This window comes from Doryrhamphus excisus, linkage group LG3, assembly GCF_037039965.1.
Source record: "Doryrhamphus excisus strain RoL-2023G ecotype Guam linkage group LG3, RoL_Dexc_Guam_v1.1, whole genome shotgun sequence".
NCBI classification, from domain to species: domain Eukaryota; kingdom Metazoa; phylum Chordata; class Actinopteri; order Syngnathiformes; family Syngnathidae; genus Doryrhamphus; species Doryrhamphus excisus.
The window spans coordinates 3,684,024-3,708,608 of NC_136359.1; the positions used below are offsets into that span (position 1 = coordinate 3,684,024).

General features: G+C 42.3%; 2 protein-coding genes across 9 annotated transcripts in view; both read right to left on the minus strand.

Moving 5' to 3' along the window:
• The window catches only part of ccser1 (coiled-coil serine-rich protein 1), a 164,065-nt gene extending 148,978 nt beyond the window's left edge, over positions 1-15,087 (minus strand). For 2 of the 3 annotated variants that reach the window (XM_078789466.1, XM_078789468.1), the window contains exons 1-4: positions 8,408-8,671; positions 5,750-6,686; positions 4,950-5,376; positions 2,837-3,009 (exon numbers count right to left, since the gene is read on the minus strand). In XM_078789466.1, the coding sequence (XP_078645592.1) occupies positions 2,837-3,009; positions 4,950-5,376; positions 5,750-6,686; positions 8,408-8,418 (1,548 nt within the window). In that variant the 5' untranslated portion in view covers positions 8,419-8,671. Of the gene's footprint in view, positions 1-2,836; positions 3,010-4,949; positions 5,377-5,749; positions 6,687-8,407; positions 8,672-14,865 lie in introns of those variants that run through there. The other variant, XM_078789467.1, reaches the window with a different exon arrangement.
• An 831-nt stretch (positions 15,088-15,918) lies between these two features.
• trim36 (tripartite motif containing 36) overlaps positions 15,919-24,585 on the minus strand; it is a 29,638-nt gene continuing 20,971 nt past the window's right edge. For all 6 annotated transcript variants that reach the window (XM_058070766.2, XM_058070767.2, XM_058070771.2 and 3 more), the window contains 6 exons: positions 22,847-22,968; positions 21,065-21,182; positions 19,401-19,603; positions 18,261-18,444; positions 17,651-17,764; positions 15,919-17,173 (listed from right to left, as the gene is read on the minus strand). In XM_058070766.2, coding sequence (XP_057926749.2) covers positions 16,831-17,173; positions 17,651-17,764; positions 18,261-18,444; positions 19,401-19,603; positions 21,065-21,182; positions 22,847-22,968 — 1,084 coding nt within the window. In that variant the 3' untranslated portion in view covers positions 15,919-16,830. The remainder of the gene's footprint in view (positions 17,174-17,650; positions 17,765-18,260; positions 18,445-19,400; positions 19,604-21,064; positions 21,183-22,846; positions 22,969-24,585) is intronic.

Below are 24,585 nucleotides of genomic sequence, written 5' to 3' on the forward strand. Positions count from 1 at the left end.
GTGGGGGGGAAACCTTGCAATGCACAGGGAGAACTTGCAAACTCCACACAGAGATGGCCGAGGCTGGGATTGAACTCGGGTCTCTCGGCTGTAAGGGAGCTCCCCAGCTGCGCACTAACCGCTCGGACACCGTGCATCGCAAGGTTTCATTGTTTATTCATTCATTCATTCATTTTCTACCGCTTTTCCTCACGAGGGTCACGGGGGTGCTGGAGCCTATCCCAGCTGTCTTCGGGCGAGAGGCGGGGTACACCCTGGACTGGTGGCCAGCCAATCACAGGGCACATATAGACAAACAACCATTCACACTCACATTCATACCTATGGACAATTTGGAGTCGCCAATTAACCTAGCATGTTTTTGGAATGTGGGGGCAGAAGGGGGGGGGGGGGGGGGGGTGCTTGCAATGCACAGGAGGAGAACATGCAAACTCCACACAGAGATGGCCGAGGCTGGGATTGAACTCGGGTCTCCCAGCTGTAAGGGAGCTTGTAGTGGCGACACCGTGCATGCCAAGGTTTCATTGTTTATTTTTAATTCTATTGTCGCCATTGGAGTCACCAATTAAACTAACATAACATAAATGAACCCTACCAATCCAGTTGCATTAAAACGTCCACCACCAGCATCCCATTCACATTCAAAGGGCATGCTAACGCTAACAAATCCCACAGATTCACACTGTTGACTCCGCAAAACGTCGGCGAAGGATTCTGAGGTACTACAACTTCATTACGATGCACTTTGAATCAACGGGTATTTGAAGATGAAGCGATTATTTGGTCTTTAGCTGCACTCCTGCAACTTGCACGTCCAAAAGGCGACTGTTCAAGACCCTCCAGGTGAAATGAGATGCTAGGCAGACGACACCCTCGCTCGCTCGCTCCGTCTCTCTCAACTCTGCTTGAGTGCATGACTGTATGATTCATTGAAGCGCCACTTCGGTGCGTTCACTTTTCGAGCAGAAAGTTCTCCGCGTGAGCGTAAATAAGGGAGGAAAAGTGCATTCAAAGTTGTTTTGACTTTTATCAACAATAAACAGAAAAAGGATCTCGGGAGGACTCTTTTGCGTTATTATCTTGTCAAGCGGAATTGAGCGCAATCTGTTGTCAGCCCACTGTGTTATTATCCGGCTGTCAGTGAGGAAAGGCAGCAAAACAACAAACATGACAGCACAATAAAACATACCTCAAGGCGACGCCATTGGGATAGCGAGATAAGATCAAGAAGTAAGTAAACACGCTTTATTCATATCCATATATTATGTACTTTTATCGTAAATGGGCGCTATAACGGAACATCGATTTTTTTGTTCTGCTATGCTGCTTCCGTGCAGCACGGTGGACTAGTGGTTGGGCATATCTTCCAATAAACTCAATTTACTTGGGGGCCACTGGAGCTAGGGTCTGGCGCATCAGGTTTTCCAAAAAAAAACAACAAAAAAACGCATTTATTAAAAACAAAAAAATGAATAAACTTTGCTTTGGTTTCAATTTTCTACAATAAAAGCTCTGATAAAACATTCCACTGTTCTCAAATATCTTACTTTTTATTTTTCTGCACAAAATAAGATGAAAAATAAATCAAGAATAAAAATCAATCAATCAGTAATAAATAAATAATAATAATAATAATAAAAAACTTTTTTCAGATTAAAATGAACAAAGCATTATTAGAGCCCTGTAGACATGACAAAACACGACTATAGTCACATTTATACTCTTTTTATTTACAACATATTGCGCAACTGCAGGGTCTTGAGACACATGCTAACTCGCAAACTAGAGAGCTAGCAACCTAAACGGTAGCCTTCAAGTTATTTCCTTTAAACTTAAATAGCCAAAAACTTACCACTTCCACACGGATAGGGAGGATAACTATTAACAGTTATTTAACCTTTAACATGAACATTAATCAAACGTAATAATTTTTTTCTGGGTACATGATACCATACAGCATCCATATCAAACTAACATTGAACTTTCATATCAAGGCGGGGGCCTCAAACTAGTGTCCTGCGGGCCACATTTGGCCCGCGGGCCGCATGTTTGAGACCCCTGTATTAGACTGACTTAGAATTACCGTAAGTATTCTAATATGAATATGTGAAGAAAAATATTTGGTGATCAATTCAATATTCTTTTTTTAGTTTTAATAATTTGACATCACTATCAATTGTAAAAAGTGATGTTGGCATAAAAATGAGATATTTCTTCATATTGTAATTGTTGTTTTTTTTCCCCCGATAATGATGAGTAAGCAAAAAGCTGCTCAGTATATGCGTGCATTGTAAATATAATAATAGTGTCACCTCAAATTATTTTATTTCAGGGGTGTCCAAAGTGCGGCCCGGGTGCGAATTACAGCCTGTGGCTGTTGTTTTATCGGCCCGGACTCGTTCTAAAAAATATAATTTAACAAGAAAACCAAAAAAAGCGACAGCAAAAATGTAAAAAATTTGCAGTAATTTCAAGAAAAAGTTGTAATTTTGGTTTTTTATTTATTTTATTTATTTTATTTATTTTATTTATTTTATTTATTTTATTTATTTTTATTTAATTTTAATTTTAATTTATTTTAATTTATTTCTAACATGCAAACAGTTTACGTCGAAATGCTTCATTTTACAATTCCGCATGTCCGAAAAGGAGTAGGAAGAAGCACAGCTCATTTAATCCTACTCATTCCCCGTTTCACATCATCTTACTGTGTCACGTACACGCTATCCACTTGTCCACCGTGCACATTTGGCCCCGCGGGCCGCATGTTTGAGACCCCTGCCCTACATCAATGGAGCCGTGTGTAACAAGCAGACATCATTAAACGTGCGCCTACCAGACTTCCCAGTTTGGATGACGACGAGTTGTTCCTGTGTTTCAGCAGACCGCATCCCTCCGCGCTCGGGTTGGCGTGGACGCGGGGGCCGCCGGCGCCTTCGGAGGAGGAGCGCAGACGCCGCTCCAAGCGCATGACCTCGTGGTACGGGCTGACGCTGCTGCACAGGGAAGCTGCATGAAGGGGGGAAAAATACACACAATGAACTTGAGGTTCCCTTTATTGATGCCCTCACTCACTGCATATATATACAGCCTTGGGTTCTGTTTTGGACTAAATCAACAACGTGAGTCACAACAATCTGGCAAGCAAACAGCCGAGTGCTATATAATGACTACAAATAGTGAATGTGGGGGAGAAAAAAAAAAAAAAAAAAAAAGAGTTTTTGGGGCTAAACAGAGGCCTCTCTCGCCGCATTATTTGCATACTGAATAGTTTTACAAAGTGTATGTTGCCGTGAAAGCTTTTTTAGAAAGCGCGGGCGTAATTGAACATTTGTCCTGAAACTAACTGAACACGCTTTTAAGTAATAAATAAATAAATAAATAAATGCAAATAAAAAAATAAAAGGTTTGTTGTTTGTGTGATTTTCTACAGCATATTTTGTGTTTTGTGTTCTACAAATGATTGCTGTTTTGTGGTTGTTTATCGTCTAATATTGGTCACAAATATTGAAAGATAAGGTATATATAGATTCTCAGGAATTAGATGACATCATAATTCCTGCTTCATGAGTCCTACTTTTCGGAAATTCACTGATCGTGGTCGGATCTGGAACCAATGAACCGCAATAAACGAGGGCCGACTGTGTTGTTCGAGTACTCTTGCTAACACCGGATCTTGCTAGTATTATAGAGATAAACTTACATAAATGTTCATGTAAACCAGGGGTCTCAAACATGCGTTCCCGCAACAGTTTAATGTCAGTGCGCCCCGCGCAAGTTTGATATGGACGCTGTATGGTATCATGTACCCAGAAAAAATTATTACGTTTGATTAATGTTCATGTTAAAGGTTAAATAACTGTTAATAGTTATCCTCCCTATCCGTGTGGAAGTGGTAACTTTTTGGCTATTTAAGTTAAAAGGAAATAACTTGGAGGCTACCGTTTAGGTCGCTAGCTCTCTAGTTTGCGAGTTAGCATGTGTCTCAAGACCCTGCAGTTGCGCAATATGTTGTAAATAAAAAGATTATAAATGTGACTATAGTCGTGTTTTGTCATGTCTACAGGGCTCTAATAATGCTTTGTTCATTTTAATCTGAAAAAAATAATTTGTCTACCCACCAACTATATGTGGTTTCTAAAATTTTTATTATTTGCCGTTTTATTATTATTATTATATTTATTACTGACTGATTGATTTTCATTTCATGAGAAAAAAAAGGGAGAAAAATCTTTAGTCTTATATATAAAAAAAAATGAGAGCACCAAACCAAAAAAAATATTTTATGACAAAAATGTGATGTGAAATTTTATGGAAAAAAAATCATTATTTTTCCAATTATTTTGATTTAAAAAGTCATTCATTTATTGAAAAAGATTTATCATTTCATGAGAAAAAAAGAGAGAAAAATCTTTAGTCTTACATATAAAAAAAAACTCTACTGTTAGGAGTGATGTCATAATATTATGAGAAAATGTTTTAAATTTGAGGGGAAAAAATTGTAGTTTTATGACAAAAATGTTTCTTACAAAGCAGTTTTGTTGGGAAAAAATATGAATTTCTGAAACAACCGTGACCTTCGTGAGGATAAGCGGTAGAAAATGAATGAATGAATGAATTTGCACGAGAGCACCAAACAAAAAAATATATTTTATGACAAAAATGTGATATGTGAAATTTTATGAAAAAAAAAAAAAAAATTTCCAATTATTTTGATTTTAAAAATCATTCACTAATTGAAAAAAAATCTTAATTTCATAAGAAAAAAAGGGAGAAAAATCTTTTATGACAAAAATGTTTCTTATAAAGCAGTTTTGTTGGGTAAAAAAATATGAATTACATTTAGTGTACTTCATCGTTTTGCACCAAACTGCTCCGGAGTTCAGGAAAACCCGGGTGTACGGAATCCCGGGACACGCAAATGACTTTTCCTATTGACGGTACGTTACCTGTGTGTGGCTTCCTTAGGTGGCACGACCTGGGTTCATGGCAGCCGCAGAAGCTTCCTCTCTCCTTCCTCGTCCTCCTCTCCGCCTGCTCCGGGTACGAGTGGCAAGCTTCGCTGCGCGGCGGCGGCGGCGGCGGCGGCGGCGGCGGCGCTCCCGCCTCGCTCTCGCTGGTGGTCTCGACGCGGTTGTTCCCCCCCGCGCGCTCGTTTCCCCTCGCTGCCGCTGCTGAAGTCTCTTTCCTGGCTTGCTCTCGTTCTTCCTCTCTCTCCTTCCTCTCGTCCGGCGATTGTTCTTTCGGAGGCACGCAGGGCACGGCGGTCTCCGGTTCCGAGAGAGAAATGGCCGTCTCGTAGTCGGTGGTGTTTGCTGTGCTGGTGTCGGGGAGTAAAGGTTTTTCACAGCTGGATTTGGCCGCGGTGAAGAAAACCTGAGAAGACGACACTGAAGTTACCAAGAATGTCTGACAAGTGATTGAAAATATTAGCTCATATTCTTAGAAATATGAAATCAAATCCGTGAATGGAGGCAAGCGCACGGCTGTGAAGACTAGCATAGACTTTCAATAATAAGACTTTTCACGCCTGGTGCTCGGGTTTAATGCCGTATTTCACACTTAGTACCCTGCACTCATAAATATTCTCACTTTTATTATTTGTTCTTCAAATCCAGGGGCACCTCAAAGCTAAGCTCTTTTTTATAGATAAATCTCCATTTGTGCTTTTAGTGTGGAGCATTTTATTGCACAGACAATTTAGCAGAGTTGTCACGGTTCACTGTATAAAACGGAAATCAAACAATACCTGTGAGGAAGAGACGTGCCCACTGAAGGTCTGCGGGGCGGGTGGACCCTCAGTTGGAGCGGAGACCAGTCCAGACACCGACGTGGGTCCAGGGCTTGGAGCCGGCAAGGCATCAACCTCAGAAACCGAGTCCTCTGTGATGGGGATGAACTCGGAAGGGGTGACGGCTGTGGTCCGATCCTCGGATATCATGGGAGACTGGAGGGAGCTCTCCAGGGCGGCGTCGCCGGGCCACGACCCCGGGGTGAGACCGCCAGCCCCCTGGGCGGCAGTGGCATTGGGACTGGGGTGGTCCGGGTTGCCTAACGGAGGTCTGTGTTGGTCGGAGTTGGTCCGAGAGAAGCGGTGGTGAGCGGAGAGGGATTTGGGCAGCAGCTGCTTCTTGTGGCGGGAGGAGCGTCTGCTGCCGTAGTCTTCGATGAACCCCGAGTCGTCGGCCTCGTTGGCGCCGGATCCGCTGAGGCAGTTGATGAACACGTTACGATTGGTCGAAGACGACGAGGACGACGACGGCGCTTTTTCAAAATCTTCAGTCTGAGACCGTGTGATTTTCTTATGCCTGTGGCTTCCGAAGCCGAACGAGTGGCGCGACTTGGGCGCCGTTATCGTCTGACTGTTCCCATTGGCGTCCGCGGTCTGTGCCAGCGGCGGCGTGAGGTTCAAATTGACGGGCTGGACACGCGGGTGGCTGTTGCGTTTGGCCGAGAAGCTGAGCGAGGGCGTGCGGAAGAGGCTCCGACGTTTGCCGGTGCTCCCCGAGCTGGAGTTGGTGCTGGAGGGCGACGAGGTGTGAACGCAGTTGCCGCCCGACGACGGCGAAGACGGCAGAGACTCCTGCCGCTTGCTGTTGCTCCGGCGGAAGATGGGCAGGCGGGAAACAAGCGTGGAGCGTCGCGAGCCGGATTCACCCATCGATAGGCCGACGCGGTGGGGCAGTCTGAGGAAGACACACAAACGCAGGAAACTATTTGCTATTCCGGGCTTAGATCACTTATCACATACTACAGCAGGGGTCTCAAACTTGCGGCCCACGGGCCAAATGTGGCCAGGACGCTAGTTTGAGGGCCCCACGATTGATACCAAAGTTTAATGTTGAAATTGTTGCACACCGGACACAATTAACATGATTTTGCCCCGCCCATACTGTTACCCTACCCTGTTGCCCCGCCCTGTTTTGCTTTGGATTAGCAATGAAGCTAAAGGCTTATGACGCTGGGTGCAAATAAATGCAGGAAATGATTTGGAATAAAATGGAAAATACCCGTCAAGATGAAGCATCTCATCAAACATGTTGTTAAAGTAAGACGCTGCTCCCAGATGGAACTGAGTACGATGCTAGCTTGCTAATTGGGTAAAATTAATAAGTGTCATATTAATATAATATAATATTAAAAAGTTAAATAACTGTTAATACTGTACGTTTTTCTTATTTGCTGTTTTATTATTATTTTACTTATTTATTACTGATTGATTGATTTATTGTCTTTATTCTTCATTTGTTTATTTATTTTTTGTATCTTATTTTGTGTATAGAAAAATAAAAAATTAAGATATTTGAGAACGGTGGAATGTTTTATCAGATATTTTGGTGTGGAAAACCAGAACCTACTGAAGTAGTGAAGAAGTGTAGCATTGAAGAAAAGTAAAATAAAAAATATAAAAATATAAAAATAAATAAATAAAATAGCATATACATACTACCACACATACTACCACACATAGAATATAAAATTAAAAAATTATAAAAAATATAATGAATTATAACATATACATATTACCACACACATAACATATAAAATAAAAAAATATATTTAAAAAATATATAAAATTAAAACTTAAACTATATTAGGAAAGCAGGAAGTGAACAAATGTAACAGTTATTGATTGTAAAAGTACCAGATGGAGGGGTAGGATTTAATAAGCTCTACTTCTTCCTACTCCTTTTGGACATGTGGAACTGGGAACTGATTATGTGATGCATTCAATTGTAATCTGATGCATGTTCAAATGAAGTAAAACCATTACCATTACATATTGATAAGATGTTGATAAAATGCTGAAATTATTGTGTTTACACTGTTTACATATACATGTAACACATGTCATAAACTGAAAAATGTCTTGAAATAAAATGGTCTTTTGATGAAATTAGTATGTGATAATAAGATCATCACATGGTTTGTCTGGTATCAGGCCCAGTATCATGCCCCCGATGTGATAACCTATAAGCACCACATGAATCCCGCAGCCAATGAAATGGAGAACCCGGACTTAGATCACTGTAGGATTGCTGCCATCTGTCACATCTCACTAAATTGGACACAAACATGTCTTTCTATGTCCGGTTAACCGTGTCGCCATCAGGACTTTGAAGTAACTTTTAATCTTATCTGAGAGAAAATGCGATTGAATACAGTTTTCTCACAAAAATAAAAAAAGGGAACTACGGTCTCTTGTTTGGCCGAGATATGCCACATGGTGAGCGAGACACAGCCATGCGGTTTTTGCTTTAATCCCATTAACAGACAGACAAAAACAAATAGCAAACATTAACTCTGCAGGCGAGTGTTAATGTTTAGCTGACAGAACAAGCTAGACTATAAAAAAAAAAAATGCCAGACATCGCCTGCTCCAAAATGTGATTTTTTGAATACTCACAGTTTCATCATTAACTGCCTAGCATTCCGATGTGGTCCTCTAAAAAAAACACGTAGCCTCTACGGGAGCAACTGAAGTGTTTTGTTTTTGATCTCGCTGTAATAAGCTTACTTTAACTCCCTGCGCCGCGCTAGCTTTGTTTAGTGTTGGCGCCTCCTTTGAGAGCAAATCTAATCCAGCTACTTTTATATACAGTCGGCCCTCGTTTATCGCGGTTAAATCGGTTTTCCAGATCCCGACCGCAGTGTATTTCCGGAAAGTCGGATTCGTTATTTTATAAGAGGGTTTTTTTCCACAGACATGAAATAAGACTCACATAACAGTCACTTTTATGACGCAAAATACTTGACATAATAATAGAAAATAAGACGTTTTGGACTTAGAATAAGACATTACGAGTGGTTAGCGCGCAGACCTCACAGCTAGGAGGACCAGGGTTCGATTCCACCCTCGGCCATCTCTGTGTGGAGTTTGCATGTTTTCCCCGTGCATGCGTGGGTTTTCTCCGGGTACTCCGGTTTCGTCCCACATTCCAAAAATTCAAAAAAATTAATAGGCGACTCCAAATAGGTACGAATGTGAGTGTGAATGGTTGTTTGTCTATATGTGCCCTGTGATTGGCTGGCCACCAGTCGCCTGAAGACAGATGGGATAGGCTCCAGCACCCCCTGAGACCCTCGTGAGGATCAGCAATAGAAAATGAATGAATTAATTTTCATAGTTGGATCATAGAAAACCCGTTTAACATGATTAGAGCCCTATAGCAACCCTATAGTCACCTTTACACTCTTATGATTCAAAATAGTAGATATACTAATCAGACTAAATACAGTACAGTAACATTACTGACCCCTAGTGACCAGTGTTGAATACTACACCAACTTTGAACGTGACTTCTGAATGTATTATATTTGTGGTTTTTGCTTATTTTGTAATATAGCGTGTATTGTTCATTCATTCATTTTCTACCGCTGATCCTCACGAGGGTTGCTGGAGCCTATCCCAGCTGTCTTTGGGCGAGAGGCGGGGTACACCCTGTTTGTTTGTTAAGAAAACTTACCTATGTTCTCCTGCTGATTACTAGAGTATGGAAAAAAAAAAGTAGAAAAAAACAGTCCAGGGTGTACCCCGCCTCTCGCCCAAAGACAGCTGGGATAGGCTCCAGCACCCCCCGCGACCCTCATGAGGAATAAGTGGTAGAAAATGAATGAATGAATGAATGATTTTGGTTGATTTGTTGTGCTTTGGATGTTTTTCATGGTCAAAATAAACAAACAAATAAATGCCTAAATAAATTGCCTTCCATATACCTAAATCTTCAAAAAAAAAATAATAATAATCATAAAAATAAGATGCTTGATTGTGATGAGACAGCAGCACTGCAGTGCAACCACCTGACCTGTACAATGCACTCTGACCTCTCACCCCGAGACAAAAGGACCATCCTTTACGTGATTAGACAAGAGATTACAGACGATTGAGAGCGCAGGCTACGGCCGGCCCCGTGGACAGCTCGAAAAGTCCGCATGACTTAAATCAGTGGTTTCAAACACGCGGCCCGCGGGCCAAATGTGGCCCGCGGGCCGCGTGTTTGAGGCCCCCGTCTTGATATGAAAGTTTAATGTTAGTGCGGCCTGCACAAGTTTGATATGGATGCTGTATGGTATCATGTACCCAGAAAAAATTATTACGTTTGATTAATGTTCATGTTAAAGGTTAAATAACTGTTAATAGTTATCCTCCCTATCCGTGTGGAAGTGGTAAGTTTTTTGGCTATTTAAGTTTAAAGGAAATAAGTTGAAGGCTACCGTTTAGGTCGCTAGCGGTCTAGTTTGCGAGTTAGCATGTGTCTCAAGACCCTGCAGTTGCGCAATATGTTGTAAATAAAAAGAGTATAAATGTGACTATAGTCGTGTTTTGTCATGTCTACAGGGCTCTAATAATGCTTTGTTCATTTTAATCTGAAAAAAATAATTTGTCTACCCACCAACTATATGTGGTTTCTTATGTTTTTATTATTTGCCGTTTTATTATTATTATTATATTGATTTATTTATTACTGATTGATTGATTTTCTTTATTATTGATTTGTTTATTTATTTTTCATCTTATTTTGTGTAGAAAAATAAAAAGTAAGATATTTGAGAACAGTGGAATGTTTTATCAGAGCTTTTATTGTAGAAAATTGAAACAAAAGCAAAGTTTATTAATTTTTCTGTTTTTAATAAATGCGTTTTTGGGGTTTTTTTTTTGGAAAACCTGATGCGGCCCAGTCCCGCCCAGACGCTAGCTCTAGTGGCCCCCAAGTAAATTGAGTTTGAGACCCCTGACTTAAATGGATATGTTCCGCAATGTTGGTTGGAGGTTGGAGATCTGCAGAACCAAGACAAAGCATGCTAGACAAAGCATGCTAGAATAGTAAACTCATCTGACCGCATGTTCTGTTTATGTGATAAATGACGTTTCAAATGACGAAAACCAGGAAGTGTTACTTTTTGAGTCAATAGCTGGAGGAGTTGAGGGTAGCACCCTGCCGTGCACTTAATGAAACCATATGCCAACGGATTAGCTTTGACTCTCATCCTAATGCACACACCATCCGTCAATCAATGTGACTGAATCCCCCGCTGCATATTTAGCACGGATGAATGTTGATCTGTCATTTTTATAAAGCGGGTGCTTTGCACGGGGGTGTGACGGATTGGGTGTTGCTTTTGTAACAGGTTTGTGATGCATTGACGCATGGATGACATATGTGGGATAACAATGGCGGCATTATTTGTTTGCATGTCACACGCTCCGTATCGCTTTACTACTGCTGATTAAATATTATAACATGCATCATAAAATATTTCATGTTCCGCTTTGATGGCTTCCTGAGAGAGAACACATCGCTCCCTCACTCGATCGCCTTTTTTTTTTTATTAATTAACCCTGTGATAACTTTTCCGACCCCTTCCTACTTGAAACACAAAAAGTCGGAAGCCTAGTGAGGTTGCTAGGTGTCAGTAATGCTACATGATACATGATATTACTTACATTATTTTCACACTGAGGCTGCACGGTGGTCGAGTGGTTAGCGCACAGACCTCACAGCTCGGACAACTGAGTTCAATCCCACCCTCGGCCATCTGTGTGTGGAGTTTGCATGTTCTCCCCGTGCATTGCAAGGTTTCCTCCCACATTCCAAAAACATGCTAGGTTAATTGACGACTCCAAATTGTCCATAGGTATGAATGTGAGTGTGAATGGTTGTTTGCCTATATGTGCCCTGTGATTGGCTGGCCACCAGTCCAGGGTGTACACCGCCTCACGCCCGTAGACAGCTGGGATAGGCTCCAGCACCCCCCTGAATATTCACACTGCATGTAGTCTGCCACGGCATGTCCGACATAATCGAGTGAAAAGAAGTTTCGCCTCCCATTCCGTGTGGAAGTGGTATGTTTTGGGCTTCTAACTTTGCCCTTCTTCCCTACTCCATTTGAAACAGTCTTGATTAAACAAATTGGAGGCTAACAAGTAAGCTGCAATGTGGTGCAAACAAAAAATAATATGATTCCGAAGGTGACTATAGGGGTGTTATTTCATGCCTACAGGGCTCTAATAATGGTAAAACAAATTTATTTATTCATTCATTTTCTACCGCTTTTTCCTCACAAGGGTTGCTGGAGCCTATCCCAGCTGTTCCAGCTGGCTGCGAGAGGCGGGGTACACCCTGGACTGGTGGCCAGCCAGCCAATCACATTATAGACATATAGACAAACAACCATTCACACTCACATTCATACCTATGGACAATTTGGAGTCGCTAATTAACCTAGCATGTTTTTGGAATGTGGGAGGAAACCGGAGTACCCGGAGAAAACCCACGCATGCACGGGGAGAACATGCAAACTACCACACAGAGATGGCCAAGGGTGGAATTGAACCTTGGTGTCCTAGCTGTGAGGTCTGCGCACTAACCACTCGACCACCGTGCCGCCCAAAATTGTATTTAAAGTCAAACAAATTTTCAATGCCAAAACTATGAAAAATAAATATTTATTAATATTGGATCCTACTTTCATGTGGACAACATGAAGCCGTGGATTAATTTAAATTGTTCATGTTAATTCCTGTGGCTATTTGCATTGTGCAAGGTGGCTGTCATTATAAATAACTGGCAGGTTGAGCAATCACCTTCATTTCCATTAATGAGAGACAGGAGAAAATATCCACAATTTGGTTTCCACCAAAATTGTATTAGCATTGTAATAGCATGTGTTAGCTATCCTTTCAGGTTTATGCTAAGTAATTCAATTTTACTAATAATTTCAATACCAATCCATTTTACCAACAAACAGGGATGCTAAAAACGAAACCTCTCATACTTGGCAGACTTAATAATCGTACGCTTTTGACACAAACATCGTCATCTAGAGGCTCCGCCCTGTCTGCAACATCTGCCGGCGTGAGATCTTAGTGGATGTTTGTGGTTTTTGGAATACCAGGCGCTGCAGGTTCAAAAACAAAACCAATGCAAACGGATCTGCATGAAAGAAAACACGCCGCCGATACAACAAGCGCAGAAACGCTGATTCACAAAGGTCATGAAGTGTCACCAAAGGATCGGTGAACAATTGGTGAACAATGGTGACCTCTGGCCGGTGAGTCTTGGGCAAGACTTCCTGTCAAAACAGGAAACACCACACCTTTCAAGTTGGCTACAATTTTCAATGGAGACTAACTACCAATACAAAATGTACGTCTTTATGTCATTGATTAGGCTCAGTTCAGGAAGCAAGACTACTTAACCTACAGGAAGTGAAAAGGAGGGAAATCTAGTCGATCAGCATGGTGAGGGTTCGATTCTCTATTGGACAAGAGGTTGCATGTTTTCCCATTGGGGGAGGAGGGGTTCCTCTCACATCAACATCACATTGTGTTAGTACAGGGTAGTAAGCATAATTAATAATGCCGCCTACAGAGAACATACTAACTCCTTATTTATTAAATTAAATTAAATTAAATTAAATTAAATTAAATTAAATTAAATTAAATTAAATTAAATTAAATTAAATTAAATTGTCACAAGGGGTTGCTGGTGCCTATTGGAACTGTTTCAAATGGAGTAGGGAAGAAGGGCAAAGTTAGAAGCCCAAAACATACCACTTCCACACGGAATGGGAGGGGAACGTCTTTTCACTCGATCATGTCGGACAAGCCATGGCAGACTACATGCAGTGTGAATATTCGGTGCTGCTGGAGCCTATCCCAGCTGTCTTCAGGCGAGAGGCAGTGTACACCCTGGACTGGTCGCCAGCCAATCACAGGGCACATATAGACAAACAACCATTCACACTCACATTCATACCTATGGACAATTTGGAGTCGCTAATTAAATTAGCATGTTTCTTTTGGAATGTGGGAGGAAACCGGAGTACCCGGAGAAAACCCACGCATGCACGGGGAGAACATGCAAACTCCACACAGTGATGGCCGAGGGTGGGATTGAACCCTGGTCTCCTAGCTGTGAGGTCTGCGCGCTAACCACTCGATCGACAATTTGGAGTCGCCAATTAACCTAGCATGTTTTTTTTGGAATGTGGGAGGAAACCGGAGTACCCGGAGAAAACCCACGCATGCACGGGGAGAACATGCAAACTCCACACAGTGATGGCCAAGGGTGGGATTGAACCCTGGTCTCCGAGCTGTGAGGTCTGCGCGCTAACCACTCAATCACCGTGCAGCCCAAAATAAAATGTTAATTTAAAAAAAATTATGAAAGCAGGAAGTGAACAAATGTAACAGTTACTGATTGTAAAAGTACCAGATGGAGGGGTAGGATTTAATAAGCTTTGCTTCTTCCTACTCCTTTTGGACATGTGGAACTGGGAACTGATTATGTGATGCATTCAATTGTAATCTGATGCATGTTCAAATGAAATTAAACCATTGCCATTATATATATATATATATGATATTGTGCCAATAATATAGTGGCCAATGAAAGTGTTGCACCCCAAAATATACTCTGTAGTTAAAAAGCTGGGAAGGTGTGAAGACCCTCTAAACTTCAATTAGATTGGAGATGACATACAGATGACATACATCATCAACGTCAACATCGGCTTAAAACACGTAGGGTCCCCGCCCACCTGTCCGCACACCTGGCGTAGAAAACAAACCACACGGAAGTCGCTACACCAAATCACAACATTCATTGCAAGGTGACGTTAACGTCAATGCTAGCGAAGACAGACGCGACCTTCCCCAGCAAACCAAGCTAGCAGTCAAAGCCGGCTAAGCTTCCGACAACACACCACGTCACAGAAAAGGAGACTGTAACCGCAAAAGGCTTCCCAAATGTGGGAAAAGGTGACATGTTGACGGGACAGCTGACACTGACACAGTCTACCTAGCTAGCTAACTAACAGGTAGCAGGCAAGCATAGCCGCGAACGCCGCTAGCCAACGTACCTTCAACGGATTCCCAGCGTGTCCTCCTCGGCTCAATGCTCATAAGGGCGGTGTGGAAGCTTGAAGCGAGGATGTGGCCTAGTGGAAGTGGAGAACAGTGGTGGAAAAATGATGGAATACCGTGGAGGTAGTGGCTCCTGACGTCGTTTGTAGTACACCTCAATTGACGGTGGAGGCTCATTGCCCACTTCTTGCCGACGTCGCTTCTTCCGCGTTCAGACGCATGACGTCAAAGACTGTCCCGCCCCCTTCACCATATCCGCCCACCATTGCAGGTGCCTGGATGATTGACAGGTCGTCAACCACTAGGTTTACCATTGTGAGGTTATTATTTTCTTGTTTTGAAGTTCCTCAAGACAAACAGAAATTGAATAATATTCAATAAGCAATGTTGTACTAACAATAAAAAAAATAATACAATTACAATTCATATTTTTAACATTTATGGCTTAATCAAGTCAAACCTGATGTAACACACAAGACATTTTTTTTTACAAACACACCATTTTTATTGAATGACGTCCTCACACTTAAAATAATCCAGCAATGAAATAATAATAATATTCACATTTACATCATACACACATGAACCCACCACCTGACATCCAAGCACTTCACTTTCGAGGAAGAAACTTTTTTCATTTGAGTTGGAGGCCTTTAATTATATTCCATTAATTAATGACTAACAGTGCAAATGTAGCATCCAAGCTAGCTGTTTCTATTCAGGTAATATTGCACAAACTTTATTATTATTATTATTATTATTATTGAGAAAGTGTTACCAACATGCAGCATGCTAGCTTTGATTGTGTTGGAAGAGATTTGGTTTAGATTTGTATGGGGTGGGGTGAGGGTGGGGGGGGCAATAAGGACATTCAGCTGTTATTATGGTATACATTCCTCCATAGAAAGCTGCCATCCTTGAAAAAGTGTTTTTTTTTTTGTTAAAGTTTCTGACCTCTGTGGACAAGTTGCACTAAACAGACATTATTACTACAAAAAAAATCTGGCTAAATAGAAAACAAACTTTATTTATTATTATTATTATTATTATTATTATTATTATTATTATTATGAACCAACACAAAATGTGGATAACATGTTTAAAAAGTGTGGAGAAAAAAAAAATTTACAGTGTAGTTTCTCAGGTCCGCTTGAACTCCAGTGTTGAAAGACAAAAAAAAAAAAAAGGCCAGACATGTTGAAAGTGACTACGTAGAAATCAAACCCAAAAATCTGCTCAAAAGGGTAGTAAACAGTTTTTTGTTTTTTTTTTTTACCCCCCCAGGCCTGACAGCAAAGAGGTAGGTCGCATTTATTTAGACACCTGGAAAAAAAGATCAAAAGCACCTGGCGTAGTACCGTAAACCCCTAAAAAAAAAAAAAAAAAAAATTGAAAAAAAATTGAAAAAAAATGAAAAAAAAAAATTTGAAAAAAAATGAAAAAAAAAAAAAAAACGGAACACCTCCATATGTGCAGAGACATGTGTTGGTGACAGGGATTCAAACCTGAACTGTCGAAAAAGGCTGTTTGGGTTGCACCATAACCGAGGCTCGGTCTTGTGTTATGAAGTGATGTTCAAGCTGACATTCAGACAAAAGTCGTGTTTTTTTTTTTTCCCGTGTTAAACTAAACATAAACAAGGTGACCCCAGTGCGTGTGATACATACATCGTTACATACGGTGCTACGAAAAAAAACAATTGTGCCGACGACGCGTGATTGTGACGCAAACGAAATGAAAGGAAAGGCACGGAGGCGCTAGCTGCTAACGTAGCCACACGATCAGTGATGAAGCTCAAAAAGGCATCTCACGTTTAAAAAAAAAAAAAAAAACATTTAAAAGCGCTAATTTAATTAAAAGCAAAGAGACTTAACTTAGTTTTTGGGCCCTGGAGGCGACGCCCCCTCGCTAGGTGCAAACGTCGCTAACAAAATCGGTGCGTTCCCCCCACCACTCTTTCCTCAGAACGCAAGTCTCTTCGCAGTGACAAACTCCTCCAGTTGCACCTTGCCGCCGCCCATGAGCCCGAACGCCGGGTACATGGTCCCCGAGCAGTCCACCTGACGCTCGTAAAGGCACCTCATGCTGTCGCCGTCGTAGAAGAACACCCGGCACGCGTCGTAGTCCAGGCACACGCCAAGGCGCTGAGGCATGGGGAGCGTGCGGTTGCCCGGGTCGCCGGATGTAGACGATTTGGGGATGAAGAGTTTACCCATGCCCGCGGTGAGGAGGGTGAAGGGTTGGGAGAGATCGTAGCACGCGGCGTCCTCGCTGCCGCTGTCGTGGCCGCTGTCGTGGTCGTACCTGGGATTAAAAAGCATCAAGTTAAAAATCAAGAAACAAAAGCGAGTGGTTAGCATGCACTAAAGCTAGGAGACCCGAGTTCAATCCCACCTTTGGCCATCTCTGTGTGGAGTTTGCATGTTCTCCCCCGTGCATTGCATGGTTTCCTCCCACATTCCAAAAACATGCTAGGTTAATTAGCGACTCCAAATTGTCCATAGGTATGAATGTGAGTGTGAATGGTTGTTTGTCTATATGTGCCCTGTGGGTGTACCCCGTCTCTCGCCCCAAGACAGCTGGGATAGGCTCCATGTTTTTTCCCACTTATACAAAGCTGATGAAGTGGTGAAAATGGTTCAATGTGGGACCTTGAACACGAGCTGCTTCCGTCTGGGGAATAAGCTCTTTACAAGTTAATGCTGCTTCTCTTACATCACAGGCTTAGCGCCCCACCCGACTCGTTAGCGCGATGCTAACAAGGTTAGCACGGATGCTTACCTGGGGCTGCTGGTGTCTCTGGGGCTGTGAAACCATTCCAGCAGCTTGGTGTCTGAGGCCACACCCACTTTGACCATGTAAGAGTGAGGCTCCACCTTGAAGGCCCAGTAGTGTCTGGAGAAGGAGTCATTCTATTAATGGGATTACATACTGGAGTTCACAAAATAGACTGCTATCATCCAATAGCGTCACACTTGCGAGAATTACGTTGTACGAGAACAAAGTCGCGCGAGAACAAAGTCGCGCGAGAACAAAGTCGCGCGAGAACAAAGTCGCGCGAGAACAAAGTCGCACTCTCGCGAGAATAAAGTCTCGCGAGAATAAAGTCGCACTCTCACGAGAACAAAATCGCACTCTCACGAGAACAAAATCGCACTCTCGCGAGAATAAAGTCGTACTCTCACAAGAATAACTTTATTACAGGCATCCAAAAAAAGTCATAACTTTACCAGAATAAAGTCCACTGTAGTGGACAGCCATCAAGTCTGTGACCATGTGACCAAATTCAACTAAACTGTATTTCTATTTGAGTTCATTATCATTAGCTGATAAAATGAAAATACATTTAATATCTGTAGTAGTAGTAGTAGTAGTAGTAGTGGCGGCCTACCTTCCCTGAGAGATGCCCGTGTCCCCGATGATGTAGTCCAGTCCGATGTAGCCGCCTGTCTGCACGCGCTCCGCCGCCAGCAGGAAGGCCATGCCGGCCACGCTCTCCACGGCGTCTCGCCTCTTGCTCAGGATGAGACGCTCTGTGCTGAAGCCGCACTTGTCGCTGAACAGGAAGTCGAAAGCTGCACATGTAGAGGTAGAGAGAGAGAGAGAGAGCAGCCATGAGGATATATATATATATAGTTTACAAAAACGTGGGGGCCATATAGACATACACACACGCACGCACACACGCATATATATATATACACACACACATATATATATACACACACACACATATATACATACACACACACACACACACACACACATACATACACATATATACATACATACATATATATATTATTATTATTATTATTATTATTATATATATATGCATTATTACGATTGAAGTTCAAAGCTTGGATACAAGCAAGCCAAATCCTGTGTAAATGGATGCGATAACCGCAACCCGACACAAGAGGGCGCTGCAACCCAAGCTGTCCATAGTAGCCACTAACATGCCAAGGCCCTGTGAAATGTCATGAATCGCCATGAGCTGAGCGGCAGTTCTGAAGGAACTAATTACATTCTAAAAATAGTTAGTGGGCCAAATGACATCATGGCTGTGCCTCTCTGTGGATTGATGGGCAACGTGGGGGGGGGGGGGGCTAAGAACTAGTTTGTGCAGGCATATCTAATGTTGAGGCTAATAGGGCGTATGTTATGTTGAGCTTGAGCTAAAGATAGCTGCAGTGTGTGTGTGTGTGTGTGTTTGTGTGTGTCCAATGACATTCCTCCTCATTACTGATGCACGGTGAAGCCCATCACTCGGTCCTCCATGATCCGGAGCGCAGGAATGCGGATGCTACAATCATAACACTTACTCAAATCATATTTTGTGTAATAATCTCTCGCCCACAAAAAGCATTACCATGGCGATCCATTAAAAACATCACTGAGCTCCACTGCCTCCGTCAGAATTGAAAACGTAAACGAGTGAAGCATCTGTCTTTTGATAATCTTTGCACAAGAAAAATCCTGCCCAATTGAATGCTCTGGAAAATTTGGGCAAAATGAATGAACGCATTACCGGGTGCAGGGGGGGTGTGGAAGGTGACCTCGGGGCTGTAAGGGCTGAACATGGCGTTCCGGCAGCTCCGCACTCTGAAGGCGTACAAGCTGTCAGCGACCAGGTTGCACACCACGGCGGTGGGTCCGTACACTCGCTCTGTGACCCTCCACACGCTGCTGCCGTCGTCGCCGCCCTCCTGGGACGGGCTGGGGGCACCCAACCTGAAACGACATTCAAAAGGTTAACATTAGTGGCGGTCGGTGATGAACGAACGGGTTAAAAGAAATAGTTCTTTTTTGCAAACGGCACAAACGTGGTCACCGCTGCTAAAATACCCGTTCGTAAAACGGCTGGAGAGTCGGTTCACTGCTCCTTTTGTAGGGCGGGACTATCTGCGTGGTTTCCTGTCTTATCCTATTGTCGCGCCCGACTGAAAGACCGAGACAGAGAGATTGACTGACACAGTCTGTGACGTCGTTCATTCTGTTCACAAAAAAAAAAATAGTTCAATTGACTCGTTCGTTCATGACCGACATCACTAGTCATCACGTGTTGCACTGTTGAGTCGGAACGAATGTAAACATGAGTGAACAAACTGACTCGACGCAGCTGACCGGCCATACCAATTGACCAAAATGAACGGATCTTTTTACTGAATGAACCCAAATGATCCGGTTTGTTGAAATGAACGAATCAATGTTTATTATTATTATTATTATAATAATGGGATGCTGGAGATAGGCTCCAGCACCCCATTATTAGAGCCCTGTAGGCATGAAATAACACCCCAACAGTCACCTTCAGAATCGTATTATTCTTTGTTTGCACCACATTGCACAACACAGATGTGCAGGCTATGGGTTAAAAATAGCATAGCATACTACGGAGCTAACTTGTTAGCCTCCAATTTGTTTAATCAGAACTGTTTCAAATGGAGTAGGGAAGAAGGGCAAAGTTAGAAGCCCAAAACGTACCACTTCCACACTGAATGGGAGGAGAACTTCTTTTCACTCGATTATGTCGGACATGCCGTGGCAGACTACATGCAGTGTGAAAATTTATTTGTTCATTCATTTTCTACCGCTGATCCTCACGAGGGTCGCGGGGGGTGCTGGGGCCTATCCCAGCTGTCTTGGGGCGAGAGGCGGGGTACACCCTGGACTGGTGGCCAGCCAATCACAGGGCACATATAGACAAACAACCATTCACACTCACATTCATACCTATGGACAATTTGGAGTCGCTAATTAACCTAGCATGTTTTTGGAATGTGGGAGGAAACCGGAGTACCCGGAGAAAACCCACGCATGCACGGGGAGAACATGCAAACTCCACACAGAGATGGCCGAGGGTGGAATTGAACCCTGGTCTCCTAACTGTGAGGTCTGCGCGCTAACCACTCGATCGCCGTGCAAATAAAAATAAAAATAAAATAAAATAAAATAAAATGAAATAAAATAAAATAAAATAAAATAAAATAAAATAAAATAAAATAAAATAAAATAAAATAAAATAAAATAAAATAAAATAAAATAAAATAAAATAAAATAAAATAAAATAAAATAAAATAATAAATAATAAATATTAGGAAAGCATGAAGTGAACAAATGTAACAGTTACTGATTGTAAAAGTACCAGATGGAGAGTCATTCAGTCATAAGGGGAGGAAATAAAAATAGCACCTGCGGTACTCAAGCAGGTGGTGGTCTGTGGGTAGGTGGTCTTCAGACAGTTTCCAAAAGATGGTGGCCTCGTTGTAGACTTTGCTCTTGGAGAGGTCGATCATAGGGGGGTCCGGGACTAAACAAGTGAGAAATGAGAATAGAATAGTAATCATTCTAATTATGTAATACTTGTAATAATAACAAATAGAATGACAATACTGAATTTGTGTTCATAAAGAATGAAAAATTACGTGCGTGTTCCACAAAAAAATATATACTTACTCAAAATGGCGGCGTGCAGTACTGAGTATATGTGCATTTCTTACTGGGACTGTGAATGCAAGCCTACTATGTTGTATTAGTTTGAGTGTTTTCTTTAAAAAGGTGGAAAACTACTACTACTAATACTACTACTACTACTAGTACGTTCATGGCATCACTTCTTGGCCTCTACGTTGAGACAAAATGGGGCAGTGGGCCATCAGACTCCATTGATCAACACTTAAAGGAGAACTACCAGACGGACCGTACCACGGCCAAGTTTCACAGCAGGGGTCGGCTTTCTCTCGTTTTCCGCGTGTCTGTTCCCGCAACAAACAGGAGATGGACTCAATTATTCCGCACCGAGTTTCATGTTACTGGCACGGCGGAGAGAAGTGCTGTTGTCATGGTAACCGTTTGAGGAACAACATCTCCAATGAGGTCCTGGACTCTCAAATCAATTTGCCACCTTCGACTGCGTCAGTGTGCAAGGCCATGCCGGCAATTGTCGCTTTTCTGTATAACAGGCACGGGACGATAAACGGTTCTGGCACAGGAGTAGCATGAAAACATTCCTTTTGTTGTGTTCATGTTCCAAAGTCGCAAAACGGCAGCATTTTCCACTTCCATTGTGAGCACGCATTAGGAGCGCTTAAAGGCGCGGCCAAGTGATACCTTAATGGGTCTTCAACGCAGCATCGTTTGTCAGCGCTACAATGGAATGACTGCAGCGCTTTAAAAAAGGCACAGGAAAACGTGCTTCCTGCCTGAAGCTCACATTAAGAGCATCACTCACTATTACAAACATGGCCGCCAAAAGCAACCAACATAGATTCCTTCCGGGTGCTCTTATGAAAGATTCTATAAAAGGATTTAAAGCAGGGGACTCAAACACGCGGGCCCCCGCCTTGATATGAAAGTTTAATGTTAGTGCGGCCCGCGCAAGTTTGATATGGATGCTGTATGGTATCATGTACCCAGAAAAAATTATTACGTTTGATTAATGTTCATGTTAAAGGTTAAATAACTGTTAATAGTTATCCTCCCTATCCGTGTGGAAGTGGTAATTTTTTGGCTTTTTTAAGTTTAAAGGAAATACCTTGAAGGCTACCATTTAGGTCGCTAGCTCTCTATTTTGTGAGTTAGCATGTGTCTCAAGACCCTGCAGTTGCGCAATATGTTGTAAATAAAAAGAGTATAAATGTGACTATAGTCGTGTTTTGTCATGTCTACAGGGCTCTAATAATGCTTTGTTCATTTTAATCTGAAAAAAATAATTTGTCTACCCACCAACTATATGTGGTTTCTTAAGTTTTTATTATTATTATTATTATATTTATTTATTACTGATTGATTGATTTTCTTTATTCTTTAGTTATTTTTCATCTTATTTTGTGTAAAAAATAAAAAGTTTTAAAAAAATTTTTGTTTTTTTTAATAAATGTGTTTGACTGATGTGGCCCAGTCTCAACCAGACCCTAGCTCCAGTGGCCCCCCAAGGAAATTGAGTTTGAGACCCCTGTCTTAGACTTTTGTTACCTCCACCGAAGCACAACTCTCTGAGCAGCATCTCTTCTCTGGACGTGTCCAGCACATACTCGTCAAAGCAGGGGTGGGCTGAGGGCTGGAACGTCCTGAGAGACTCCGTGGCCCTTTGGATTCTGGACATACACACATGCGCAAAAACACATAAAAACATGATGACATCACCGTGGCAACAGACTTTAAACCTTAAGCCACACATTTCACTTCGTATTGTGAGCATATTGTGAGTATGGCAGGTCTTTGTTTTCATAAATGAAAACAAGGATTAACATTTTTTAAAAGTGCTGCATGCACATAGTATCATGATCCCGCGAGTGCAAAGGTTCCTTTCTTTATCCAAAGCCGCTAATGGAGATCAATTAGCCGGCTTACAGCAGAAACACGTCCGTCCAAACACATGTCGCTGAGCGAACGATGCCGCAAAAGGATTTTCCCGACTTTGTCCTTGAGTTCGGTAACCTCTGAGCACGTGGCGTCGCACGTTTGGATAACTGATGCACAGAGACTGACATCCGACAATCAATCACGGTCTTCAACTTGTCTTCGAGGGCACTATTACGCATGCATAAGCACCGTTGAATACATATCAACACATATTCCGCCAGTTATTAATGATAATTAGCAAATGTAGCGGATAGTAGGCTAGCCCACACACAGACATGTCCTCCCACCAGTTATTGAAAACACCCACCACCTTGCTGGAGCCTATCCCAGCTGTCTCTGAGTGAGAGGCGGGGTACACCCTGGCCAGCCAATCACAGGGCACATATAGACAAACAACCATTCACACTCACATTCATACCTATGGACAATTTGGAGTCGCTAATTAACCTAGCATGTTTTTGGAATGTGGGAGGAAACCGGAGTACCCGGAGAAAACCCACACATGCACGGGGAGAACATGGAAACTCCACACAGAGATGGCCGAGGGTGGAATTGAACCCCGGTCTCCTCGCTGTGAGGTCTGCGCGCTAATCTGCGTCATTGCAACCTCTTCTCCCACCCGCCACCACCGTGCATAATAGAAATAAACAAAAAGACGAGAAATCATTCCTAAAGTCAAAACCCATGAGTACAGTAAGTCTCTTGTTTGGGATCACTCCTCCTGCCAGTTATTAATACAAATCACCACCGTGCGCAGTATAAATAGAATGACTCAAAATAATCCACAAACTCAAATCCCACAGCTCGCTCACACATGGGGCAACATACATGTCATAATTAATGCAATCGGTCCTCCCACCGGTTATTAATAATGACACTCAAAACTGCAGGAACAGCATTGCACACCAACGTGACGGTACATACTATAAAAAAGGTCTAAACGTCAAACGCTGTAGAGCAGGGTCTCAAACACGCGGCCCGCGGGCCAAATGTGGCCCACAGGACACTAGTTTGAGGCCCCCGCCTTGATATGAAAGTTTAATGTTAGTGCGGCCCGCGCAAGTTTGATATGGATGCTGTATGGCATCATGTACCCAGAAAAAATTATTACGTTTAATGTTCATGTTAAAGGTTAAATAACTGTTAATAGTTATCCTCCCTATCCGTGTGGAAGTGGTAAGTTTTTGGCGATTTAAGTTTAAAGGAAATAACTTGGAGGCTACCGTTTAGGTCGCTAGCTCTCTAGTTTGCGAGTTAGCATGTGTCTCAAGACCCTGTAGTTGCGCAATATGTTGTAAAAAAAAAAAAAAAAAAAAAAAAAGAGTATAAAATGTGACTATAAGTCGTTA